We start from the raw sequence: 21,662 nt of genomic DNA on the forward strand, positions 1-21,662 counted from the left end.
TATTGTCTCACATTTCAATTGCTGCTCTACCTTTACAGCTCCTATACAAATAGAACTTAAAGCAGCCTACGTCACAACAGCAAACAGACTGGTAGAGAAGCAAGACAACACTAGAGGTGCAGACTAAAGCACTGAGAACCACAGCAAGCTGTAACCATTTAACAAGGACAAACAAAAGGCAATTGGATGCAATTTGGATCAACTCCCAATTTATATCATTTGGGTTAAGAGTGAGCTAAACACAGACCACCAAAGGGGAACATCACACCCAGCACAGCTCTCTGAAAGAGACTGCGACAGTATACTTTAATCCATTGGTTTCTCAGGATAAATCACCATTGAGCATGCTGCAAAGGAGTACTTCAGCAAGGACTGAGTTTTTCCCCCAATTCCAATGTTTTAGAACTGCCTGGGCTGTAAAATCCACCCCGCAAAATAAACAGGAGTTTCCAAGGCACTGGGACAGAGAGTGACAGACAGACACAGAGGGCAGTCCTACAACATGAACACTATAGCAGTTACACTGAAGGGGTGTTGGGGCCCGATGAACTATATAAAAAGGGTAGAGCCATAAGCATTTCAGTACTTACAAAGAGAGTGATGGGATAGCCGATGAACTGAGAGTGTTTCTTCACAACCTCCTTGATCCTCTTCTCCTCCAGGTACTCAGCCTGATCCTCCTTCAGGTGCAGGACAACCTTTGTACCACGTGAGATTGTATCAGCAGAGTCATCCCCATCACCCTTTCCTGATGAGCAAAATATAGGAATTAATATACTGGATACACAGCTCCTGCACTTCCACCAACCTAAACAGTTAGAAACATCTAAACATCCTTGTCCAGGAGCCATCAACCTCAAGATCAGCACAATGTAAGACTGAAAGGAGCAGAGCAGCCAGCTTCATCAGCATCCTAGAAACAGGAAGCAGTCATTCTGCTAGCTATGGCAACTCCACCTTTTAATGCCAGTTCCTGAACCTGTCATGTTTGATTCTGAGGAAGAATTTGGGGGACTGGCTGTGTAGTACACAGTCAGTCACTTCAATCTCCACCCATCATGGGGAGGCTACTTGCTCTCCCAATGTGCCTAGACAGGAAATAGTCAGTAAGGCATTCCACCATGGAGAGCATCACAGCCAGGTCAGATTGCATCTTCACTCAATTACCTTCTATTGGGCACTAGATAATGATCAGCAATGAGAACCCTGACCGACTGCTCACCCCTAGCCCATGGTGGAGATTAGCTAACTCAGCACTGACCAGAGATTAAACCAGCACTTTCAGTATAACACCAAGCAGTCCCTTTCTGCAATAATTGAACCAGTTCGATTGATACCATGTCTCCCAGTTTAAAGAGCCCCTGTGCTGAGATGTCCAGGTTCTCCATGTATTTTAGTCAAGCAGCAGACACTAATGGAGCAACATTGGTGTTTAAAAAGCTGCTTTGAGGTGGTGTAGTTTCCCCATATTGCACAAATCATTAAACCATGGCAGAAAAAACAGCAATTAGCAACCGGACTCGAGGCACGAACAGTCCTTGGAAAAACTGATGTTCACACTTGAACAGAATGTTCCAGGCTAAGGTGAATGCACGCACCAGTTCTTACTGTTCCACCAGAGGTCAGGGTAAAAGGCAACATGAACTTTCCACATGAAAGTAGAAAGCAACTGCAGCCTCTCCTCTCATTACCAATCCATCAGATCTGCTAAACTGAGACAGGAAAACCGAGAAAAGTCTGCAAATTAGCAGCAAAATATCAGCATTAAACACCATGACTAACGGCAAGGTATTACAGATACTGCAAAACTCTCTGCCATCTGCTTATTTATTAAGACACTTTCTATCTACCACAAGCTGTCACCCCCAGTGTGAACTAACTTAATATGGGAGTAGGGGGAAGACAGAGGTGGTGAGATGAAGATAAATATCCCAGTCACAAAGCCACTGGGTTAGTGACTGAATAAATGAAATGTAAGCTTTAATTAGGTGCCATGACTTTTTGGGCCACACCCAACCAATCAGTTTTTATATAAACCCAGCACGATTGTTAGTTTAGCCGTCTGTGTATTCCGATTTAATGCTCGTGTTTAGGATTCTGACAACAGGTGCATCAGTAAGTTAATCACGCTGCGGACGTACTATTCCAGTCAACCCAGCGTCATCAGTTATGCATTTACTTAATGAACCCACCTGCTCTCCCTCCAGGAAGCCTTGAATGGATTAAGTAGTTTTATTCCAGTCAAATCCACTATCCGATTTGGAAAGGAGCAAGTAATCCCGTGATTCAACAGGTTAATCGTGCCGAGGCACCTGGTCATGATTAGTGACATCATTAATGCCACAAGCCTTCAATAAAAAGCAGGCCCGAGTACAGCGATGATCGAGATGCTAGCTACAAAGGAGGGAGCAGTTTTCACCATGAGCTGTACCGACTACAAGGGACCCTTTTCTGCTCACTCCCAGAAAACCGCAGCACGGCGCCGATCCAACAGCACCAGCATGTGCCCCATGCCCAGCATTCCAGAGTACCCAGGCTTCCAAGATCTCAAGGTGGGTCTATTTGAACTGTTTTATCTTTTACTCTCTGCCTAGTGTGTAATACAGTGGCAATATGACTACTGTGAACCCTCTTTATACAGTCTCAAAGAACCTTAGGATAGCATCAACTGCACTAGGGACAAGAGGATGCTCACTGAAAATAGCAGATAATGGTGAATGGCCATAAGCATGCTGGACCATGCAAGGTAAGTTCACAATAAGCCATTGCTCCTCTTGGATTGTTAGTCTGACTCTGCTGGAATGGCATCTCCACTGGAACTGTTACACACTACCTGGTTAGGGGATGTCATTTGATCTCAGTTATTTGAGGGAGCAACCCCTGTCTGATATGGGAGATATGATGTGGAGATGCTGGTGATGGACTGGGGTTGACAATTGTAAACAATTTTACAACACCAAGTTATACTCCAGCAATTTTATTTTAAATTCACAAGCTTTCGGAGGCTTCCTCCTTCCTCAGGTGAATGTTGTGGAAATGAGGATTTCATTTCCACAACATTCACCTGAGGAAGGAGGAAGCCTCCGAAAGCTTGTGAATTTAAAATAAAATTGCTGGAGTATAACTTGGTGTTGTAAAATTGTTTACAAAAGATATGGGAGATAGGAGCCAGTAGGGTATACCACACTCTGGTATTATATACCACTTTTAAAAATGACAGCACAACTGAGTGACTGGGCCCAGTTCAGCTATCTCATTAGCTATGGTTTGACACCACCTTCTCTGTCCTTACATGGCTGCTCTCCCACAGCACTTCCACCTTTTGTATTTCTGCTACTCATGTTTCCCCATGTCACAGGACAGCTTCACTGGACCAAATGTTCCATTTGGACTAGATCACAAAATAGGACATTTAAATCTGACATTAACTCCAGCAGAGGCCTTTACATACCCCTATACCTCACCTCCCACCCCTAACTTGCAGCTTGTCTGAAGAATTGCATGGATTCTGGTTTGAGAGAAGGGCTTCTTGCCCCAAAGGACAATATGAAGTGTAGGCCAAAAGCAAAATACTGCAGATGCTGGAAATCTGAAGTAATAGAAAATGCTGGAAGTACTCAGCAAGTCAGGCAGCATCTGTGGAGAACAACCGAGGTCACGTTTCAGGTCGATGACCCTTCGTCAGAACTGGGAGTAAACAGACTGCCCAGCTCTGATGAAGGGTCATCAACCTGAAACACACTCTTTCTCCAGATGCTGCCCGACTTGCTGAGTATTTCCAGCATTTTCTGTTTTGATTGAAGTATAGACCAGTCAGGCCTCTCCCCAATAGAACGATCAATAAGGTAAACCGGGAGGGGGAATAAAGGAATCACGCTGCAGCACCGCATTGGGGTGAAGGATGGAAATTCAATTGTAAACAATTTTACAACACCAAGTTATAGTCCAGCAATTTTATTTTAAATTCACAAGCTTTCGGAGATTTTCTCCTTCCTCAGGCAAATGTTTTTTGCAAAAAACATTTGCCTGAGGAAGGAGAAAATCTCCGAAAGCTTGTGAATTTAAAATAAAATTGCTGGACTATAACTTGGTGTTGTAAAATTGTTTACAATTGTCAACCCCAGTCCATCACCGGCATCTCCACATGATGGAAATTCAAGCACCCACCAATAAAACCTCATTTTACTGTCAACCGCCTGTAATTGAATAGAGGAAAGTTTAAAGAGAGGAATACCCCCATTAAAAATAGCCTGGTACTCTCCTCATGGCATCCCTAGATATCTTTCCAACTTCAGGCATCAGACTTAATTTTTAAAAAATACTTATACAAAACTGCTAACCAATTCTCATCATCTCCCCAAACCCCATCCTAACTTTAGGCTACAAGGAGTCTGCCGGTAAGACTTCACTCCAGCCCCGCTCTCAACATTCCAAGCTGGAAAGGGAATAGCAACTCCCAGAAAACAGAGAACACAGCAGCCGTTCACTCCCTTGTCCAATGGAGTCTCCAATTCCAAAGCATTGCAGGATTGGCTGGGGATTACACACTCCTAAGCTCCAGCAAAAACAATGGGCAATTCCACGACAAGAGTCTGGAAGACTACTTCAACGAGAGACTGATGGAGCTGAAGCACAAACACATCCAGGTACCCAGACCCAGCAGCTGATGTGATTAGATGCTACAACAGCCTTGCACTGAGATGTCAAATGCTTCTGAGCTGTGTAACGACTAAGTAATTAACAGTTCAAATACTAGAGCAAGGGGAAGCCCCCAAACCATCTTGAACTTCTACACATACTGTAAGAGCAACTGCTGGAATTTGCTCACATTGGGAGGCTGCACACTCCCAACCATGTTTAAACAGTCAGTACAGGAATGTATTTATGTTTAATGTTAGGGTCTTGGACCTGCATCCGAACACTTGGATCCTAAGTGGAGTGTAAAACCCAAAATTACCCAAAGAATCTTCTGGGTGTGTGTGGCTCTCAGAATGCCAGTGAGGGTGACAACACCTCGAAGGAGTGCAGTCCTGAGCATGGCACCATGGAGAAAAGAACTGCATTGGGGAGGGGGGGGGGGGGAAGAGAGGAAGACTTTGAAGTGTAGAAATGCAGTAGTCATAAGCAATTTGATAGTCATGGGGACAGACAGAAGTTTGTGTATTGCAAGGTGCGTTGCCTCCCTGGTGCCAGGGTAAAGGACATCAGAGGGGGTGCAGAACATTCCGCAGGGAAAGAAGAACAGCCAGAAGTCATGGTCTATGTGGGTACCACCGACATAGGAAAGGGTTGAGGTCCTCCAGCTACAGTTTCAGGAGCTAGGGAGGACCTCAAAAGGTAGTAATCTCTGGATTACTCCCAGTGCCATGCACTATTAAGTACAGAAATAGGAAGATAAGGCAGGTTAATGTGTGGCTAGAGACATGGTGCAGAAGGGGGCAGGCTTCAAATTCTTGGGGCATTGGGACTAGTTCTAGAGGAGGGACCTGTTCAAGACAGATGGGACCAATGTCCTCCCCTGGAGGGGGGGGTAGGTTCAATAGCACTGTGGGAGAGGGTTTAAATCAATTTGGCAGGGGATGGGTACCAGGATGTAGCATTAGAGAGAAACATGGTGCACAAAGGATTGAGAGAGACACAGCACTAGAGTAAGATAGTACATTATTATAGAATCATTGGCTGCCTTCCGTGCTGTAACCTTTCAGCCAAGAGACAGTGCCGGCTCTATTTAAGAGCAATCCGGCTAGTCCCACTCCCGTGGAGCCATGCAAATTTTTTCCTTTCAAGTACTCATCTAGTTCCCTTTTGAAGGCCATGATTGAATCTGCCTCCACCACCCCCTTAGGCAGTGCGTATTAGCTGGGATCAGACTAAGAACACGAGAAGGTCTAATAGATGAGTGCATGTGTGCAAACACGTGAAGTGTGGTTAATAAGGTTGGTGAGCTGCAGATGCAAATAGCCACATGGGAATATGATGTAGTGGCAACGAGACCTGGTTCAAAAAAAAAGCAGGACTGGGTACTAAATATTCCTGGATACAAGGTGTTCAGGAAAGAAAGGAGGGGCAGTGTTGATTGAAGATATTGCAGTGGTGGAGAGAGGGGATGTCCTGGAGGAGTCAAGGACAGAATCTATTTGGTTAGATTAAGAATCAATAGAGGTGCCATTACACTAGAGTGTATTCTATAGGCCACCAACTAGTGGGAAGGATAGAGGAGCAAATTTGCAGGGAAATTACAGCAAGGTGCAAGAACTATACAGAGTAGTGATAATGGGAGACTTCAACTATCCTAATTTAGGAATATGGAATAGTAATAGTGTAAAGGGGAGGAGGAATTTCTGAAGTGTGTTCAGGAGAATTTTCTTGATCAGTGTTTCTGGCCCAATGAGGAAGGAGGCATTGCTGGATCTGGGGAATGAGGTGGAGCAAGTGTCAATGGGGGAACATTTAGGGAGCAGCAATCAAAGTATCATAAGGTTTAGATTAGTTAGGGAAAAGGACAAGGAACAATCTAGAGTAAAAATACTTAATTGGAAGAGGGCCAATTTCAGTGGGTGGAGAACTGATCTGGTTCAGGTAGACAGGAATCAAAGATTGGCAGGCAAAACTGTAATCTAACAATGGGCGGCCTTTAAAGAGATTGTTCGGGTACAGTCTAGGTACATACCCATGAGGGAGAAAAGGTAGGGTAACCAAAGCCCCCTAGATGACGAGATAGTGTAAGATAAAGCCGAAAAAAGAGGGCACATGACAGATGTCAGGTTGATAATACAAGCAAGAACCAGGCTGAATATAGGAAGCACAGAGAAATGAAAAAGAAAATGAGGGGCAAAGAGTATAAGAATAGACTGATGGCGGACATAAAATGGAATCCAAAGGTCTTCTATAGGCACATAAACGGGTAGTTAGGAGGGATGGGGCCGATTAGAGACCATAAAGGAGATCTACACATGGAAGCAGAGGTACTTTGCATCTGTCTTTACCAAGCAAGATGCTGCTGCTAAAATCACAGTAAGAGGTAGTTGAGATACTGGATGGGCTAAAAATTGATAAAGGGGAGGTACTAGAAAGGCTAGCTGAACTTAAAGTACATACGTCACTCGTTCCAGATGGGATGCGACATAGGTTGCTGAGGGAAGTACGGGTTGAAATTGCAGAGGTGCTGGCCATAATCTTCCAATCCTCCTTCGATATGGGGGAGGTGCCAAAGGACTGGACAATTGCAAACGTTGCACCCTTGTTCAAAAAAGGGTGCAAGGATAAACCAGACAACTACAGGCCAGTCAGTTTAATCTTGGTGGTGGGGAAGCTGTTAGAAATAATAATCTGGGACAGAATTAATTGTCACTTGGACAAGTGTGGATTAATAAAGGAAGGCCAGCACAGATTTGTTAAAAGGCAAATAGTGTTAACTAATTTAATAGAGTATTTTGATGTGGGCAATGCAGTTGATGTGGTGTATATGGACTTTCAAAAGGTGTTTTATAAAGTGCCGAATAGGCTTGTCAGCAAAACTGAAGCCCATTGAATAAAGGGGCAGTGGCAGCCAATTTCATATTCATACGAAGTGACAGGAAACAGAAGTGGTGAACAGTTGTTTTTCGGACTGGAGGGAGGTGTAGTGGTGTTCCCCAGGGGTCAGTACTGGGACCACTGCTTCTTTTTGATATATTAATGACTTGCGGGACTTGGGTGTACAGGGCACAATTTCAAAATTTGCTGATGTCAAAACATGGAAGGGTAGTCAATGGTGAGGAGGATAGTGATAGACTTCAAGAGGACAGAGACAGGCTGGTGGAATGGACGAACACATGGCAGATGAAATTTAACACAAATGCAGTGGTACATTTTGATAGGAAGAACAAGGAGAGGCAATATAAACTAAAGGGCACAACAGATCTGGGTATATGTACACACATCCTTGAAAGTGGCAGGGCAGATTGAGAAAGTGGTTAAAAAAGCATACGGGATCCTGGGCTTTATAAATAGAGGCATAGAGTACAGAAGCAAGGAAGTTATGAAGAACCTTTATAAAACATCGGTTCGGCCACAACTGGAGTATTGTGTCCAATTCTGGGCCCCGCACTTTAGGAAGGATGTGAAGGCCTTAGAGGGTACAGAAAAGATTTACTAGAATGGTCCAATGGATGAGGGACTGCAGTTATGTGGATAGACTGGAGAAGCTGGACTTGTTGTTAGAGCAGAGAAGGTTGAGGGGAGATTTGATAGAAGTGTTCAAAATTATGACCGGTTTAGAGAAAGTAAAAAAGAGAAACTGTTCCCACTGGCAGATGGGTCACGAATCAGAAGACACAGATTTAAGGTGATTGTCAAAAAAAACAGGCAACGTGAGGAAAAAGCTTTCTTTAAAAAGTGAGTAGTTATGATCTGGAATGCACTGCCTGAAAGGGTGGTGGAAGCAGATTCAATCACAGCTTTCAAAAAGGAATTGGATAAATACTTGAAGGGAATAAATTTACAGGGAAAGAGAATGGGACTAACTTGATTGTTCTCACAAAGAGCCAGTGTGGGCTTGATGGGTCGAATGGCCTCCTTCTGTGCTGTAACCATTCTATGATTCTAACTGATTCATCCCATTTCCAGTGTTCAACTGGCCATATCAAACACCTGAACACATGGGGCTTGTTTCTGCTCACACATTCAACTTGATACCCTGACTCTCATGATCATGTTAATATAATCCCACAGATCAGTCTTTCTTCTGCAGCTAACATTCATGCAGACAGAGTAACAAAATGGCCTTTCAGTAAGCATCCAATGTGCAGTGAGTGATGAGATCATAGAGCAAATAATCAGCCCCATGTGGTGAGGGATAAGTGAGCTGTGCCAATTAAACTGTGGAAATGTTCTGATTCATCAAAGCAGCCTAATTCACATCATCACGACTATTTATAGGTCTGTAAATTCTGATACCAGGATGTAGACAAATGACAGAATGGCACTCTGTTTTAAAGCATGATCACTGGAAAGCAGCAGCTGTAAATATATTTACTTCAAATGCTCCAATGTTATACACAGCATACTTCAATACTTGCCATGTTACACTGTGACCCTTGAATTAAATATGAGTAGTGAGATTTCTAATCTTTTCTCCTGAACAGTTCGATGGGTACCAGCAGCTAAAACAAGGCAGCAGAAGCCAACTCCTCATTGCCTCGAGTGGAACCTGGGACCCACTGATCTATACAGCTTAGTATTGCACCATAAATACAACTGGACTGTTTTGGCACTTAAGCACTCTAGCAGTTGAATTTCCCCCAATCTGAGCTGTGTCATTATAGGGAGGTGTAAAGGCCTGGGAAGAGCTCAAGTCTGGTAGGGGTGGTACAAGGGCACCCCAACGCAGGTCGAAGGAAACCAGCATACAAGCAATTCTCTCAATGCAAGGCAACATATTCTGGGAATATATGGCAGCAGGTCTGTTGGTATCCGAAGAGTGAAGACTGGTGATGTTTCAGCATTGAAGAGGTAAGCCTGTCTCTTGCCTTTCACATGCTGAGTGTCTCATGCACTGTGGGTATAAGATGGCTCAAATTATCTCCATATAACAGGTGACACAGCAGGACCAGGGAACAAGAATTTTGTTAGATGGAAGTTCTTATTAAAATGGATCATCACTGGAACTGTTAACCCAGTGTGTTTTATTAGACAATTGTTTAAAGTCCTCACTGATCTTACTGTAGGATTGTGCAACACAGTAAAATGGTACAGACTGAATTCAAAGCAATAAACAATGAATCAAGATTTACCATTACTAAAACCCATGTAAGCATGCTCATTTGACTAGTTAAAACAGTATCAGGGCAGAAAAAGTATTTGAACCTAAAGATAATTCAGAGGGTGCCAGCAGCACAGGATTTCAATTGGGCACCAGTACCAGTAGCATGTGATAGGTATACTGGAGCTGTTTTGTACTCCTCCTTGAATCACTTGGTGCTACAAGCTCCTTCACTGGGGCACTGGCTCCCTGGCCTCTTCCAGTGCAACTCCAGAAAATTTCCCCATGCATGGACTGCGTGGAACCTCCTGCAAAACTTTTACAAGTGGCATTATTCCACTTAAAATAAATGGGTTGAAGCTGGCATTCAATCTCACCACTCCACAGCACAGTGGAACTTCAATAGAAAGATCACACTCCAGCTTTGCTGGGTGCAGAGTTGGGCATCTTGCTGTATCCTTTACAACCTCTCAGCTCATCCAACAGTGGAAGACAAAGCCCCATTCTTCACACTTTCCACAACTGCAGTCTGCAGAGCATCTCAAACTAATTAATTTGAAGTAGTCAGTTTACAGACAAGACACAGTGACAAGGTGTGTGCCCAAGAGAAGCCCCTGCTCTTCAAATAGTGCACTGGAATCTTTAGAAGTCACCTGACCAGGCAGGTGGGCTTTAAGAACATAAAAAACAGGAGCAGGAAACACAGCCCCTCGAGCCTGCTCCGCTATTCAATCAGATCAAGGTTGATCTTCGACCTCAACTCCACTTTCCTGCCCGATCCCCATATCCCTTGATCCCCTTTAAGAGTCCAAAAATCTCTCCGTCTTTAATATACCCAACGACTGAACATCCACAGCCCTCTGGGGTAGAGAATTCTGAAGATTCACAACAGAGTGAAGAAATTCCTCTGCATTTCAGTCCTAAAGGGCCAACCCCTTGTGCTAGACTCTCCAGCCAGGGAAAACAGCCCCTAAGCATCTACCCTGTCAAGCCCTCTCAATCTTATATTTCATGATGGAACATCTCACCTAAAAAAGCACCATGAACAAAGCACTCCTTGAACACAGTTCTCAGGTGTCAGTCTAGATTGTTTGCTGAAATACAGGTGTAGGTTGAACCCACAACCCAGAGTGCTGCCAATGAGCCAAGCTGACACAGGAAGGGACAATTGAATACCACTTACTGCTCATTATATTCATGAGATCACATTCCATTTTTAACTCTAATTTACTCACCTCTTGAAGTTAACTCCTTCACTGGAATATGGTTTCAAAGTGGCATTCAGTCACCTCAAAGTGGACATTATTCAAACTAGATAATGAGTGCAGGCAATCCAAGGCCATGACAGCCAAGCCCAATCCTGCCTTAACCCACACACATTCCCAATATTAACCAGAAACCACAACCCTGCTTGATTTTCCATTCTGCAACCAGAGTGTTCTGGCCAATGGGATCAGGCCAAGAGCTGCCTGGCTGAGACCAGCTCAGTCCTGCTCTCCAGTTTAGAGTTGAGACTCATTACTTACCAGTGTAGGTTTTGACTGTGAAGGAGCCTCCAGCTGATGATTCCCAGACATACCCCTCATCATCGTTGTGCTTGGTGAGCACAGTAACTTTCTCAGCAACCAGGTAGGTGGAATAGAAGCCAACACCAAACTGCCCAATCATGGAAATATCTGCACCAGCCTGCAGAGCTTCCATGAAGGCCTTGGTGCCAGACTTGGCAATGGTGCCCAAGTTGTTGATCAGGTCAGCCTTGGTCATCCCAATCCCAGTGTCGATGATGGTCAGAGTACGGTCATGGACATTGGGAATGATTTCAATCTTCAGATCCTTGCCACTCTCCAATTTTGAAGGATCAGTGAGGCTTTCATATCGGATCTTGTCCAGAGCCTAAGGATTAAAATGCAATTGCAATCAGATAACAAAACTAAACCATGGTTTGTCAAGCAGTAAGTTACAAATATCTGCCATCAATGGAATTCCATATAATACAAAGTGAGAAAGAACAGGACATTACCTGAAATGTTACTGTGCTTCACAGAAACACATGCAAACATCTACACCAAAAGAAGCATCTCCCCCTCCTTTGAGGAAGTTTTAAAAAAAGGTCAAGAGGCAGAATTCCAGAAAATAGGGCACAAGCAGCTAGCTAAAGGCTGCCTCAATAATGCTGGCAGAGGATGGAATGCACAAGGGACCAGATATGGGGGAATGGATTGTTAATGAGATTGCAGATAGGGTGAGGAATTTACTTGATGAGTGGAGGAGGGGTGCAGAGTAGCTCAGTTGAAGGGGGTGGTGATTTGTAAATGAGACAGCGCCAAATTTTTGGCAGGTTGAAGTTTACCAAGGATGGGAGGCCAGCACTGAGGTCGAGCCTAGAGAGATTTCAGCAGTGAAGGGCCTGAGCTAGGCAACACCAGAGGGAGACGGAAGCAATCTTTATGATAGATAGGATATAGGGCCTTAAACTCAGTTCAGTTTAACTGGTTACAAAGTCTGGTTGAACAATGTCCAGGATGAAGGACAGTCTCAATGATAAGGGAGCAGAGTTTACGGCAGGGCCACTGGTCTTCCCGATGCAGTAGTGGATGCCAGAGAGGCAGCCTGACAGCACACAGGCAGCCAAGAGTAGCAAGAAGGATGGCAGAAAGGTGGAGCTGCATGTCAGCAGAGATCAGGAAGGTGCCAAGCAAAGTTCCTTGGGTGACTGCACAGGGAACGGAAGAGAAGCTTATAGAATCTTACAGCACAGGAGGCGGCCATTTGGCCTATCATGCCTGTTCTTTGAAAGAGCTATCCAGTTAGTCCCACTCCCCATAGCCCTGCAAATTTTTCTTTTGCAAGTGTATATCCAATTCCTGTATGAATGTTACTTTTGAATCTGCTCCCACCACCCTTTAAGGCAGTACATTCCAGATCATAACTCACTGCATAAAAAAAAAAATCATCTCCCCTCTTCACTGGAGATGAACTGGCTACCCTCTGATAGATGTGAATGGAACTACATGGAGGCAGTGCTACAAAGGAGGCAAAGGTGTGGAAGAGAGCACCAGGCGTTTGTCTCAATTGGGCCATTTTACTTCTTCAAGTGGGGGGGGGGGGGGAAAGAGGAGAAAAAAAAATCACACTGGAGAAAAGAACAGGGAAGTGGGAGTAATTTAATCACTCTTTCAAAAGAGCCAGCACAGACATGTTGGGCCGAATAGCCTCCACTATATGATTCTATCATAGTAGGTACAGCACAGGCAGCCATTCGGCCCTATGCTTACATAGAAAACTGAAGATATTTCCCGATACTTGCATCTAGTTATTGCACCAGAAAATACCTGCAGAAACAATGCCTCCTTTGAGTGAGTGAGGTTTATCAGTACATTTCAACAGTGATACTTCCAGCAATTTTAAAAGCATCATAGAGGTTGCTACAGCAAGTGTGCTAGGTAACTTTCCACAGCAACTGCATGTCATTAGCTTGTTCTGACTGTATATTATACATAAGGGAGCTCCCATGGTTGCTTCGTTATATAAAAACCAGAGATTACCAAGTACATATTTTAACAGCTCAGGAAAGTTATGTGTAAATTTTATGAGCAATTTTCTTTGAAAAATCTGAAGTTACTGACAACTGAATTTCTCACATGAAAAATACACATCAGCAAAACTGACAAAACATAGCATGGCTACAGTGCAGATCAGATACAGCTAATTCAATATTACAATAGCATACATGAATGTTGTGTACAAAATTATGAGGGGCACAGATAGGATGGATACTAAGGAGCTTTTTCCCTTCGTTGAGGGTTCTATAACAAGGGGACATAGATTCAAGGTAAAAGGCGGGAGGTTTAGAGGGGATTTGAGAAAGAACTTTTTCACCCAGAGGGTGGTTGGAGTCTGGAACTCACTGCCTGAAAGGGTTGTGGAGGCAGGAACCCTCACAACATTCAAGAAGCATTTGGATGAGCACTTGAAATGCCATAGCATACAAGGCTACGGACCAAATGCTGGAATATGGGATTAGAGTAGACAGGGCTGATGGCTGGCGTGGACACGATGGGTCGAAGGGCCTCTCTCCGTGCTGTATAACTCTATGACTATATGAATGCAGCACAGAATGTAGCAGAGTACTCTGAAACATCTATGAATGAATTTGAACAAGGAATTACAGGAGAGATGGGAATGGAGCTGAGAGGGAATGTAACAAACACCTCAAAAGGAAAGGGAAGTTGGTAGTTGGCAAGGACAGGTCAAGGGCGTTTTATTCAGGAAGTGGGTAATAATGGAAGTTTCAAATTGGATGGGGAAATCATTGACATTGTCAGCTAGCACAGGGGTTCAGGAAGGGGAATTGGAAGCTCAGGAGTTGAATGGGAAAGGGATAGTGGGAGCAGGAGGTGACTCATATGGATAAGGTGGGTTTGAAGAAGATGGGGAGATAATACAACAACTACTTGCATTTAGAGAGAAGGGATACAGGGCTAGAGGTAGAAGGTCCAGCAAAGGCAACTACACAGTAGTCCCCATCTTGGTGATAAACGATGAGCTTCTCACATTTGGTACTTGAGATGTGGGTTTTAAGGAGGTGGTTTGTCAAATGAGAAACAAGGAGCCTGGGGTTATTCTTGCCTTTAAAGATGATTCTGCAATAACAGACAGTTTGAGCTGAGGAGAACAAAACATCGCAGTACCCAGCAAGGTCAAAAAAGTCAACGGTGGTGGCAGTGTCATGATTGGTGGAGGCAATTTGAAAGCAATGCCAGGATCTGGTGGAAGAGTTACTCAATGAGCAGACAGTGAAAGTAATGGAATTGACAGGCATGAGGGTAAGGGAGAGAAGAATTGGTCAGACAGCCATATTAGAGGTTAAGATCACAGTGCAGGGAGGTCACAAGAATGGTGAGGCTAAGGGGGTGATCAAGGGAGTTAAGATGATTATGGGAGGACAGTGAATTTAACAGAAGGGGCAAGGGGAGTTCTTAAGGCGAACAGCTTAAGTCACAGTGCAGAGGCCAAGGGAGAAGGCTGACTGTCTCCGATTGGTAGGTAGCTGGCATGGGGCACAAGCACCCAGTACATGCTAGGGATAGAAAAGGGTAGTGCAGTGCCAGGAGAATGGGGAAAGGCTAAAATACGAGTTGGAGATGAAGACCGTGACAGTCTGACATTAGCATGGAGAGGACTGGTTAACGGACAGAAAACAGAGTAGGGATAAAAGGGTCACTTTCAGGTTGGCAGGCTGTAACTAGTGGGATGCCGCAAGGATTGGTGCTTGGGCCTCAGCTATCTACAATCTATATTAATGGCTTTGATGAAAGGACCGAGTGTAATGTATCCAAGATTGCTGATGGTACAAAGCTAGGTGGGAAAATAAGCTGTGAGGAGGACAGAGTCTGCAATGGGATATGGACAGATTAGGTGAGTGGGCATGGTGGCAAATGGAGTACCATGTGGGGAAATGCAGTTACTCACAATGGTAGGAAGAACAGAAAAACAATATATTTTTAAATGGTGGGAAACTATTAAATATTGGTGTCGAGAGAGACTTGGGTGTCCTCGTACAAGAAACACAAAAAATGTTAGCAGGCAATTAGGAAAGCTAATGGCATGTTGGCCTTTATTGCAAGGGGTTATTGGACAAGAGTAAGGAAGTCTTACTACAGTTGTACAGGGCTCTGGTGAGATCTCACCTGAAGCACTGCATACGTAGGAACAGGAGTAGGCCATTCAGCCCCTCGTGCCTGCTCCGCCATTTGATAAGATCATGGCTGATCTGTGATCGAACTCCATATACCTGCCTTTGGCCCATATCCCTTAATACCTTTGGTTGCCAGAAAGCTATCTATCTCAGGTTTAAATTTAGCAATTGAGCTAGTATCAATTGCCGTTTGCAGAAGAGAGTTCCAAACTTCTACCACCCTTTGTTTTCTAATCTCGCTCCTGAAAGGTCTGGCTCTAATTTTTAGACTGTGCCCCCGACTCCTAGAATCTCCAACCAGTGGAAATAGTGTTTCTCTATCCGCCCCCCTTAATATCTTATAAACTTCGATCAGATCACCCCTTAACCTTCGAAACTCCAGAGAATACAACCCCAATTTGTGTAATCTCTGCTCGTAACTTAACCCTTGAAGTCCGGGTATCATTCTAGTAAACCTACGCTGCACTCCCTCCAAGGCCAATATGTCCTTCCGAAGGTGCGGTGCCCAAAACTGCAGGTGCGGTCTAACCAGGGTTTTGTATAGCTTGAATTCCATTTGCCACAGTTTTGCCCATTCACCTAATCTATCAATATCGCTTTGTAATTTTATGTTTTCATCCACACTGCTTACAATGCCACTAATCTTTGTGTCATCATACAGTTTTGGACTTTTAAAAAAATTTGTTCACGGGATGTGGGCGACACTGGCGAGGCCGGCATTTATTGCCCATCCCTAATTGCCCTCGAGAAGGTGGTGGTAAGCCGCCTTCTTGAACCGCTGCAGTCCATCTGGTGAAGGTTCTCCCACAGTGCTGTAAGGAAGGGAGTTCCAGGATTTTGACCCAGTGACGATGAAGGAACGGCGATATATTTCCAAGTCGGGATGGTGTGTGACTTGGAGGGGAATGTGCAGGTGTTGTTGTTCCCATGTGCCTGCTGCCTTGCAACAAAGGTTCACTAGATTGATGAGAGGGTTGTCTTATGAGGAGAGATGGAGTAGAATGGGTCTATACTCTCGAGTTTAGAAGAATGAGAGGTGAGCTCAGTGAAACATACAAGATTCTGAGGGGGCATGAGAGAGTAGATGCTGAGAGATTGTTTCCCCTGGCTGGAGAGTCTAGAACTACGGGACAGTCTCAGGATTAGGGGTCAACCATTTAAGACTGAGATGAGGAGGAGTTTCTTCACTCAGAGGGTTGTGAATCTTTGGAATTCTCTACCCCAGAGGGCTGTGGATGCTCAGTCATTAAGTATATTCAAGGCTGAAAGAATAGATTTTTGGACTCTAGGGGAATCAAAGGATATGGGACCAAGCGGGAAAGTAGAGTTGAGGTCGAAGATCAGCCATGATCTGATTGAATGGCAGAGCAGGCTTGAGGGGCCATATGGCCTACTCCTGCTCCTAGTTCTCATGTACAACCAGACAGGGAGTTTTCTCTAAGAATGAACATAGTCACCACCCATGAGCCGTGTTTCTGCCAGCACCAAACCAGTATCATCCACCATGAGTGGAAAAAGCATTACACAGATAAATGAACACCATAGAGGGAGAGGAGATTGCTGACCCACCAGTGACAGGAAGCTGGTGAGGCTAATCCCTGGAGAAGACCCTGAAGGAGATGCTCAGTACAGTACAGCATTAGGGATTGTGTTAAAATGCACAACAAACCCAGCAGAGAATACCAACAGAAGCAGCGGACTTCTTAGAGAGAGATTTGAACCTGGGACAGCAGACGTCTGAGCAGTAATGGGGGAACCTTGGTTCAAAAGGGAAAGCAGTAGAGGGAGAGTCTGGAGAGTAGCCAAGGTGCACAGAAATGGTCACAAAGGGAAGCCAGAGGTGCATAACCATAACTGAAATAAGGTTAAACAGATAAACTGAGGATAAAGAGGGGAGAATATAAACTAGCTCAGGCTCAGACCCTGAAACAGCAATGGTGTGAAGTCAGATTGTGGGGATATTGGGGGGGGCGGCGGCGGTGAAGATGGGGAGAGTTTGAAAGCAGCCAGGGAAGGGAGTTCAAATTAAATGACACGTTTTAATCAAATAACATATCTAATTATAAAATGCAATTCATTTCTGAAAGTTTGAATGACATCAATTCTTAACCACAAGTGTATGACTAAGGACACCGTTCTAATGTTGGACAGTCCCAGGAGCAGCCAACTTGGCTAATGCAGCGTTGGTTCATGAGACAAAAAAGGAGCCAGTGCTGCGAGAACAAGGTGTCAGTACTACAGCATTTCCTAGCACAAATATCTGAAGGGAACTCACATCAGAAGCATTGGAGATGAGTTCTCTGAGAAAGATTTCTTTGTTGGAATAGAAGGTGTTGATGATCAAGGACATAAGCTGAGCAATCTCAGCCTGGAAGGCAAAGGTCTCCAGCTCATCATCAGCGGTGCGAATCTCTTCAGGCATCTGGGGAAAAACAGGAAACCCAGTTCAGCATGGGACAAAACATTCCACCCAACACTGGTTTTCTGGTGCTCCACTGTAGAACACCAGTTAACTGCATATAAAGTAATCCATCAACCTCATTTCATTCAAAAGGTAGCCCAACAGACCATATTTCTCACATGGAGGCTGCTACAATTGTATCGGACATCAGAATAGCCCTAGGGCCAGGTGCGGCACAAGGGTCCCAACAGCACAGCCCTCAAAGTCAAGGAACTGCAGTCCTACTTGTGCTTGTTTCTTAATGGGTGGATTGTCCAGCTTAAATTTTGAGAGCCTGGAAATTTAGAAAGTACGGGTTTAGTTCTGTTACTTGGATGGATGGATAGATAGTAAACTGGAACACAATCCATTAGTATCTGTAATTTGAGATATGCAGCTTAATGGAAACATGGGTTTAAACATTACATTATGTACTGCTCTCGGTTCTATGTAACAGCAACTTGCAGAAATAGGACACCTTTAATGCAGAGGTCTGTACCTATGCAGCTCGTGAAGACAAAAGCTTGGACACACCCTAGACAGTTCTGTGCATTTCATAATATGGTTTGTGTTAGCACAGAACAAAAATAGGACCAGTGAAACTGGCACCAGAATTAAGAATCAGCATTCAGTGAAGGTGTCAATCATGCTGGCATTAAGGAGGCTGCCACACAAATGATGTGGTGATAAACATATGCCTTCATTAAATAATTACAAGTGCAAGCCTAGAGATTTGGAAAGGGCTATTCTGTTGCCCAGATCCATTAGTACCAGTAAATGGGAGCATACATTTAAAAACTGTTGCCTGATGTATAGTACACATGGCCCATGAATGCTGAAGTTTGGACACCCCACCTAAAGTTTAACCCTGTCAACTCTTCTGCAAACAATTAACAGACAGTGTAATTGGGGGTGGGATCTTGGCTCCACCCAATTAGATGCAAGGATAAGTTGTTCAGTTCAGGGTTAAATTTCCCCAGGTGAGTGCACAGAACTGTACTACTTCATAAATTACATGAATCAGCAGTCTCAAATTGCACAATAGGCTCCAGGGCTGAATATAAAAGTGATTTAAGGGCTGGGCACATATTGAAAATGAGGCAGTAACTGGTATAATCCAACCTTCATATTAAATTAGTGCAGTGATTACTGTACAAATATCACTGCCCCACAACGTATTGGAACCTGTGACCTGAGGCCACGCTGCTCACTGCCGCACTCAAATTCGCAGACTCATGCTGGCCGGAAGTGATATCAGCGGTTTCAATTTGCTCTTCCTTCGTAAAATGGCGGCGCCCTTGAGCTGTGTTTAGCACATGGCCGATCCGATTAAAAACAACGGCCGCACTCGCTGCTCGGAGACAGCGGGACAGGACAGTGCCGGTACAGACCGGGCTGGGGTTAGAGTCCAAACCGAGCGGGGGGGGGAAGAGTGCAGAACAAAAAGCGGCTCCGAGTTACAGCATATTATCACCCGGCCCGTCACCGAGCCCGCCCAGCCGCCATCTTAGAGCCCGAGTCCAGTCAATGAGCCGAGCCGCTCAAACCCCACCACATTGCCTGTATTTTGTTTACAACTCCCGGAAGGCCCGGAATCTGGAACCGAACACAAAGGAAAAGGCTGGAATCGGTCTCCCCTCGGCACAACTCCGTTAGCCCGCACTATGAACAGTCTCACTCGCGATACATTCACCCATTGCAGCAGCCGCGTTACCCTCAGTAGCTCTCTCCTCCCCTGACCCTCCAGGACTGAGGGAGTGCTGCACTCTCTCAAAGATCTCACCGCACCGACAGGAGAGTTGTCTCCGGTGTTGGGTCCAATATTTATCCCTCAACCTTTCCTCCACACTCTGACCAAAGGTCATCGACCTGAACTGTTAACTGTTTCTCTCTCTACAGGTGCCACCTCACTTGCTGAGTATTTCCAGCATTTTCTGTTTTTATTGATCAGATTATCTGCTGTTCACAAATTAGATCCCCCCCCCCCGAGTTATTACAAGTGACTACATTGGGTAGAGTAGATGTTTCCACTTGTGGGGGAGACCAGGACTAGGGACCATAAATAGAACATTCACCAATAAATCCAATAGGGAACTGAGGAGAAACTTCTTTACCCAGAGAGTGGTGAGAATGTAGAACTCACTGCAAGGAATTGAGGCAACTGGCAGAGATACATTGACAGGGAATCTAGATAAACACGAGGGAGAAAGGACTAGAAGGATATGTTGATGGATTAGATGGACAGGTGGGAGGAGGTTCACGTGGAGCATAAACCTGTTGGGCCGAATGGCCTGTTTCTGGGCTGTACATTCGATGTAACTCCAAGTTCCCCATTGGCCATTTAGCATTGAGACACCCGAGTCCGTGAAAAGAGCTGCATAAAATACAATACTTTCTGTCGGGCCGTGACCAAGGGCCCCCTTGGCGATCTCTCCACTGTTTTTTTGAGTTACCCAGTCCCACACAAGTCTCCAAACCAGACCTCGTGATTTCTGCTCGGCAGCATGGTGTGCACTCCTTCCTTCCCCCTCTCCATTCAGACACATCCTATTTAGCCACAGCAAGAGACATTAGCCACAAATTGGCACAGGACTGCAAGGTGTGGCCAGTGGGCACTGCTGGCATTTAACCAGCTAAAAAAACAGGAGCTGGTGAGCTTCCAGATTGTCCAGCTGGGATCACGCCACCCATCAGCGCACTAACTTACAAAACTACCTGGCCATTGGCCAAAATCACTAATATCACCCTGCAGACCTGCCTAACTCAGGTATCAGAGTCCATTCCAATCTCCCAGTACTGTGGAGCCATCTGGTCCAAGAGACACAGCTTACCTTTCCCCAAATGTAAGGAATCTTACAACACCAGGTTATAGTCAGTGTTAAATAAAATCACTCACCTGACGGAGGAGATAATCTCTGAAAGCTTGTGATTTTAAAATGTAAGATTCCTTCCATTTGTCCACCCCAGGCCATCACCAGCAATTGAATCCATTCCCATATATTCACTACCTGTGTTTGGTATATTAGTTAGTTATATATTACTATCAATCCCCTGGGGCTTTACACAAAGGGAGGCAAGTAGTAGTGAAACCAGGTCAGAGAGCAGGCGATTATTTTACCAGGGCACCAGATATAATTCAGCCCCCACTTCCAAGACATACATTGTCAGTTTTAGGAAACACTCCAATTTGAGATTATAGTTAAATAGCAAAACACAAAAGTCAGGAAGCAGAAAGAGAGCTGATCAGAACAGAGAGACACCACACTCCCACCATTGGTGAAGGTGGAATTATCTGCAAAGTTCACACAGGTAGTAGCTGTTATTAGAAATCTCAACATGCAGATTTAAGATTTTTTAATAGATATTTTCAAATATCAGCATTTCTACCACTTCCCCTCAGTCTGTTGCTGTGCACACAGGTATATGCTGCAGTCTACACCTGGTAATCTATACCAGTGTTAGATTGACATCCTATCTTAGACAGATGCCAGTGATGGCCTGGGGTGGACAAATGGAAGGAATCTTACATTTTAAAATCACAAGCTTTCAGAGATTATCTCCTTCGTCAGGTGAGTGATTTTATTTAACACTGACTATAACCTGGTGTTGTAAGATTCCAGACATTCATTACCATTAGACAGTCACTGCCTCCATGTTTATACACTGAGGTTGCTGCAGTCTCTGGCTGGCACAATTACAGCTAGATTTAATTACATTTCTCATCATTCTCCCCCTCCCACACATGGAACATACATTAGTTACCTTGCTGCAGTCTCTTGCAG

The 21,662-nt window shown here is 44.6% G+C and overlaps 1 protein-coding gene across 1 annotated transcript in view; it reads right to left on the reverse strand.

Moving 5' to 3' along the window:
* hsp90ab1 (heat shock protein 90, alpha (cytosolic), class B member 1) overlaps positions 1 to 21,662 on the reverse strand; it is a 29,017-nt gene that overhangs the window by 5,905 nt on the left and 1,450 nt on the right. Inside the window, exons 2-4 of the mRNA XM_067980019.1 lie at positions 17,716 to 17,862; positions 11,269 to 11,635; positions 591 to 748 (exon numbers count right to left, since the gene is read on the reverse strand). Coding sequence (XP_067836120.1) covers positions 591 to 748; positions 11,269 to 11,635; positions 17,716 to 17,862 — 672 coding nt within the window. The remainder of the gene's footprint in view (positions 1 to 590; positions 749 to 11,268; positions 11,636 to 17,715; positions 17,863 to 21,662) is intronic.

This window comes from Heptranchias perlo, unplaced genomic scaffold (genome assembly GCF_035084215.1).
Source record: "Heptranchias perlo isolate sHepPer1 unplaced genomic scaffold, sHepPer1.hap1 HAP1_SCAFFOLD_531, whole genome shotgun sequence".
NCBI classification, from domain to species: Eukaryota; Metazoa; Chordata; class Chondrichthyes; order Hexanchiformes; family Hexanchidae; genus Heptranchias; species Heptranchias perlo.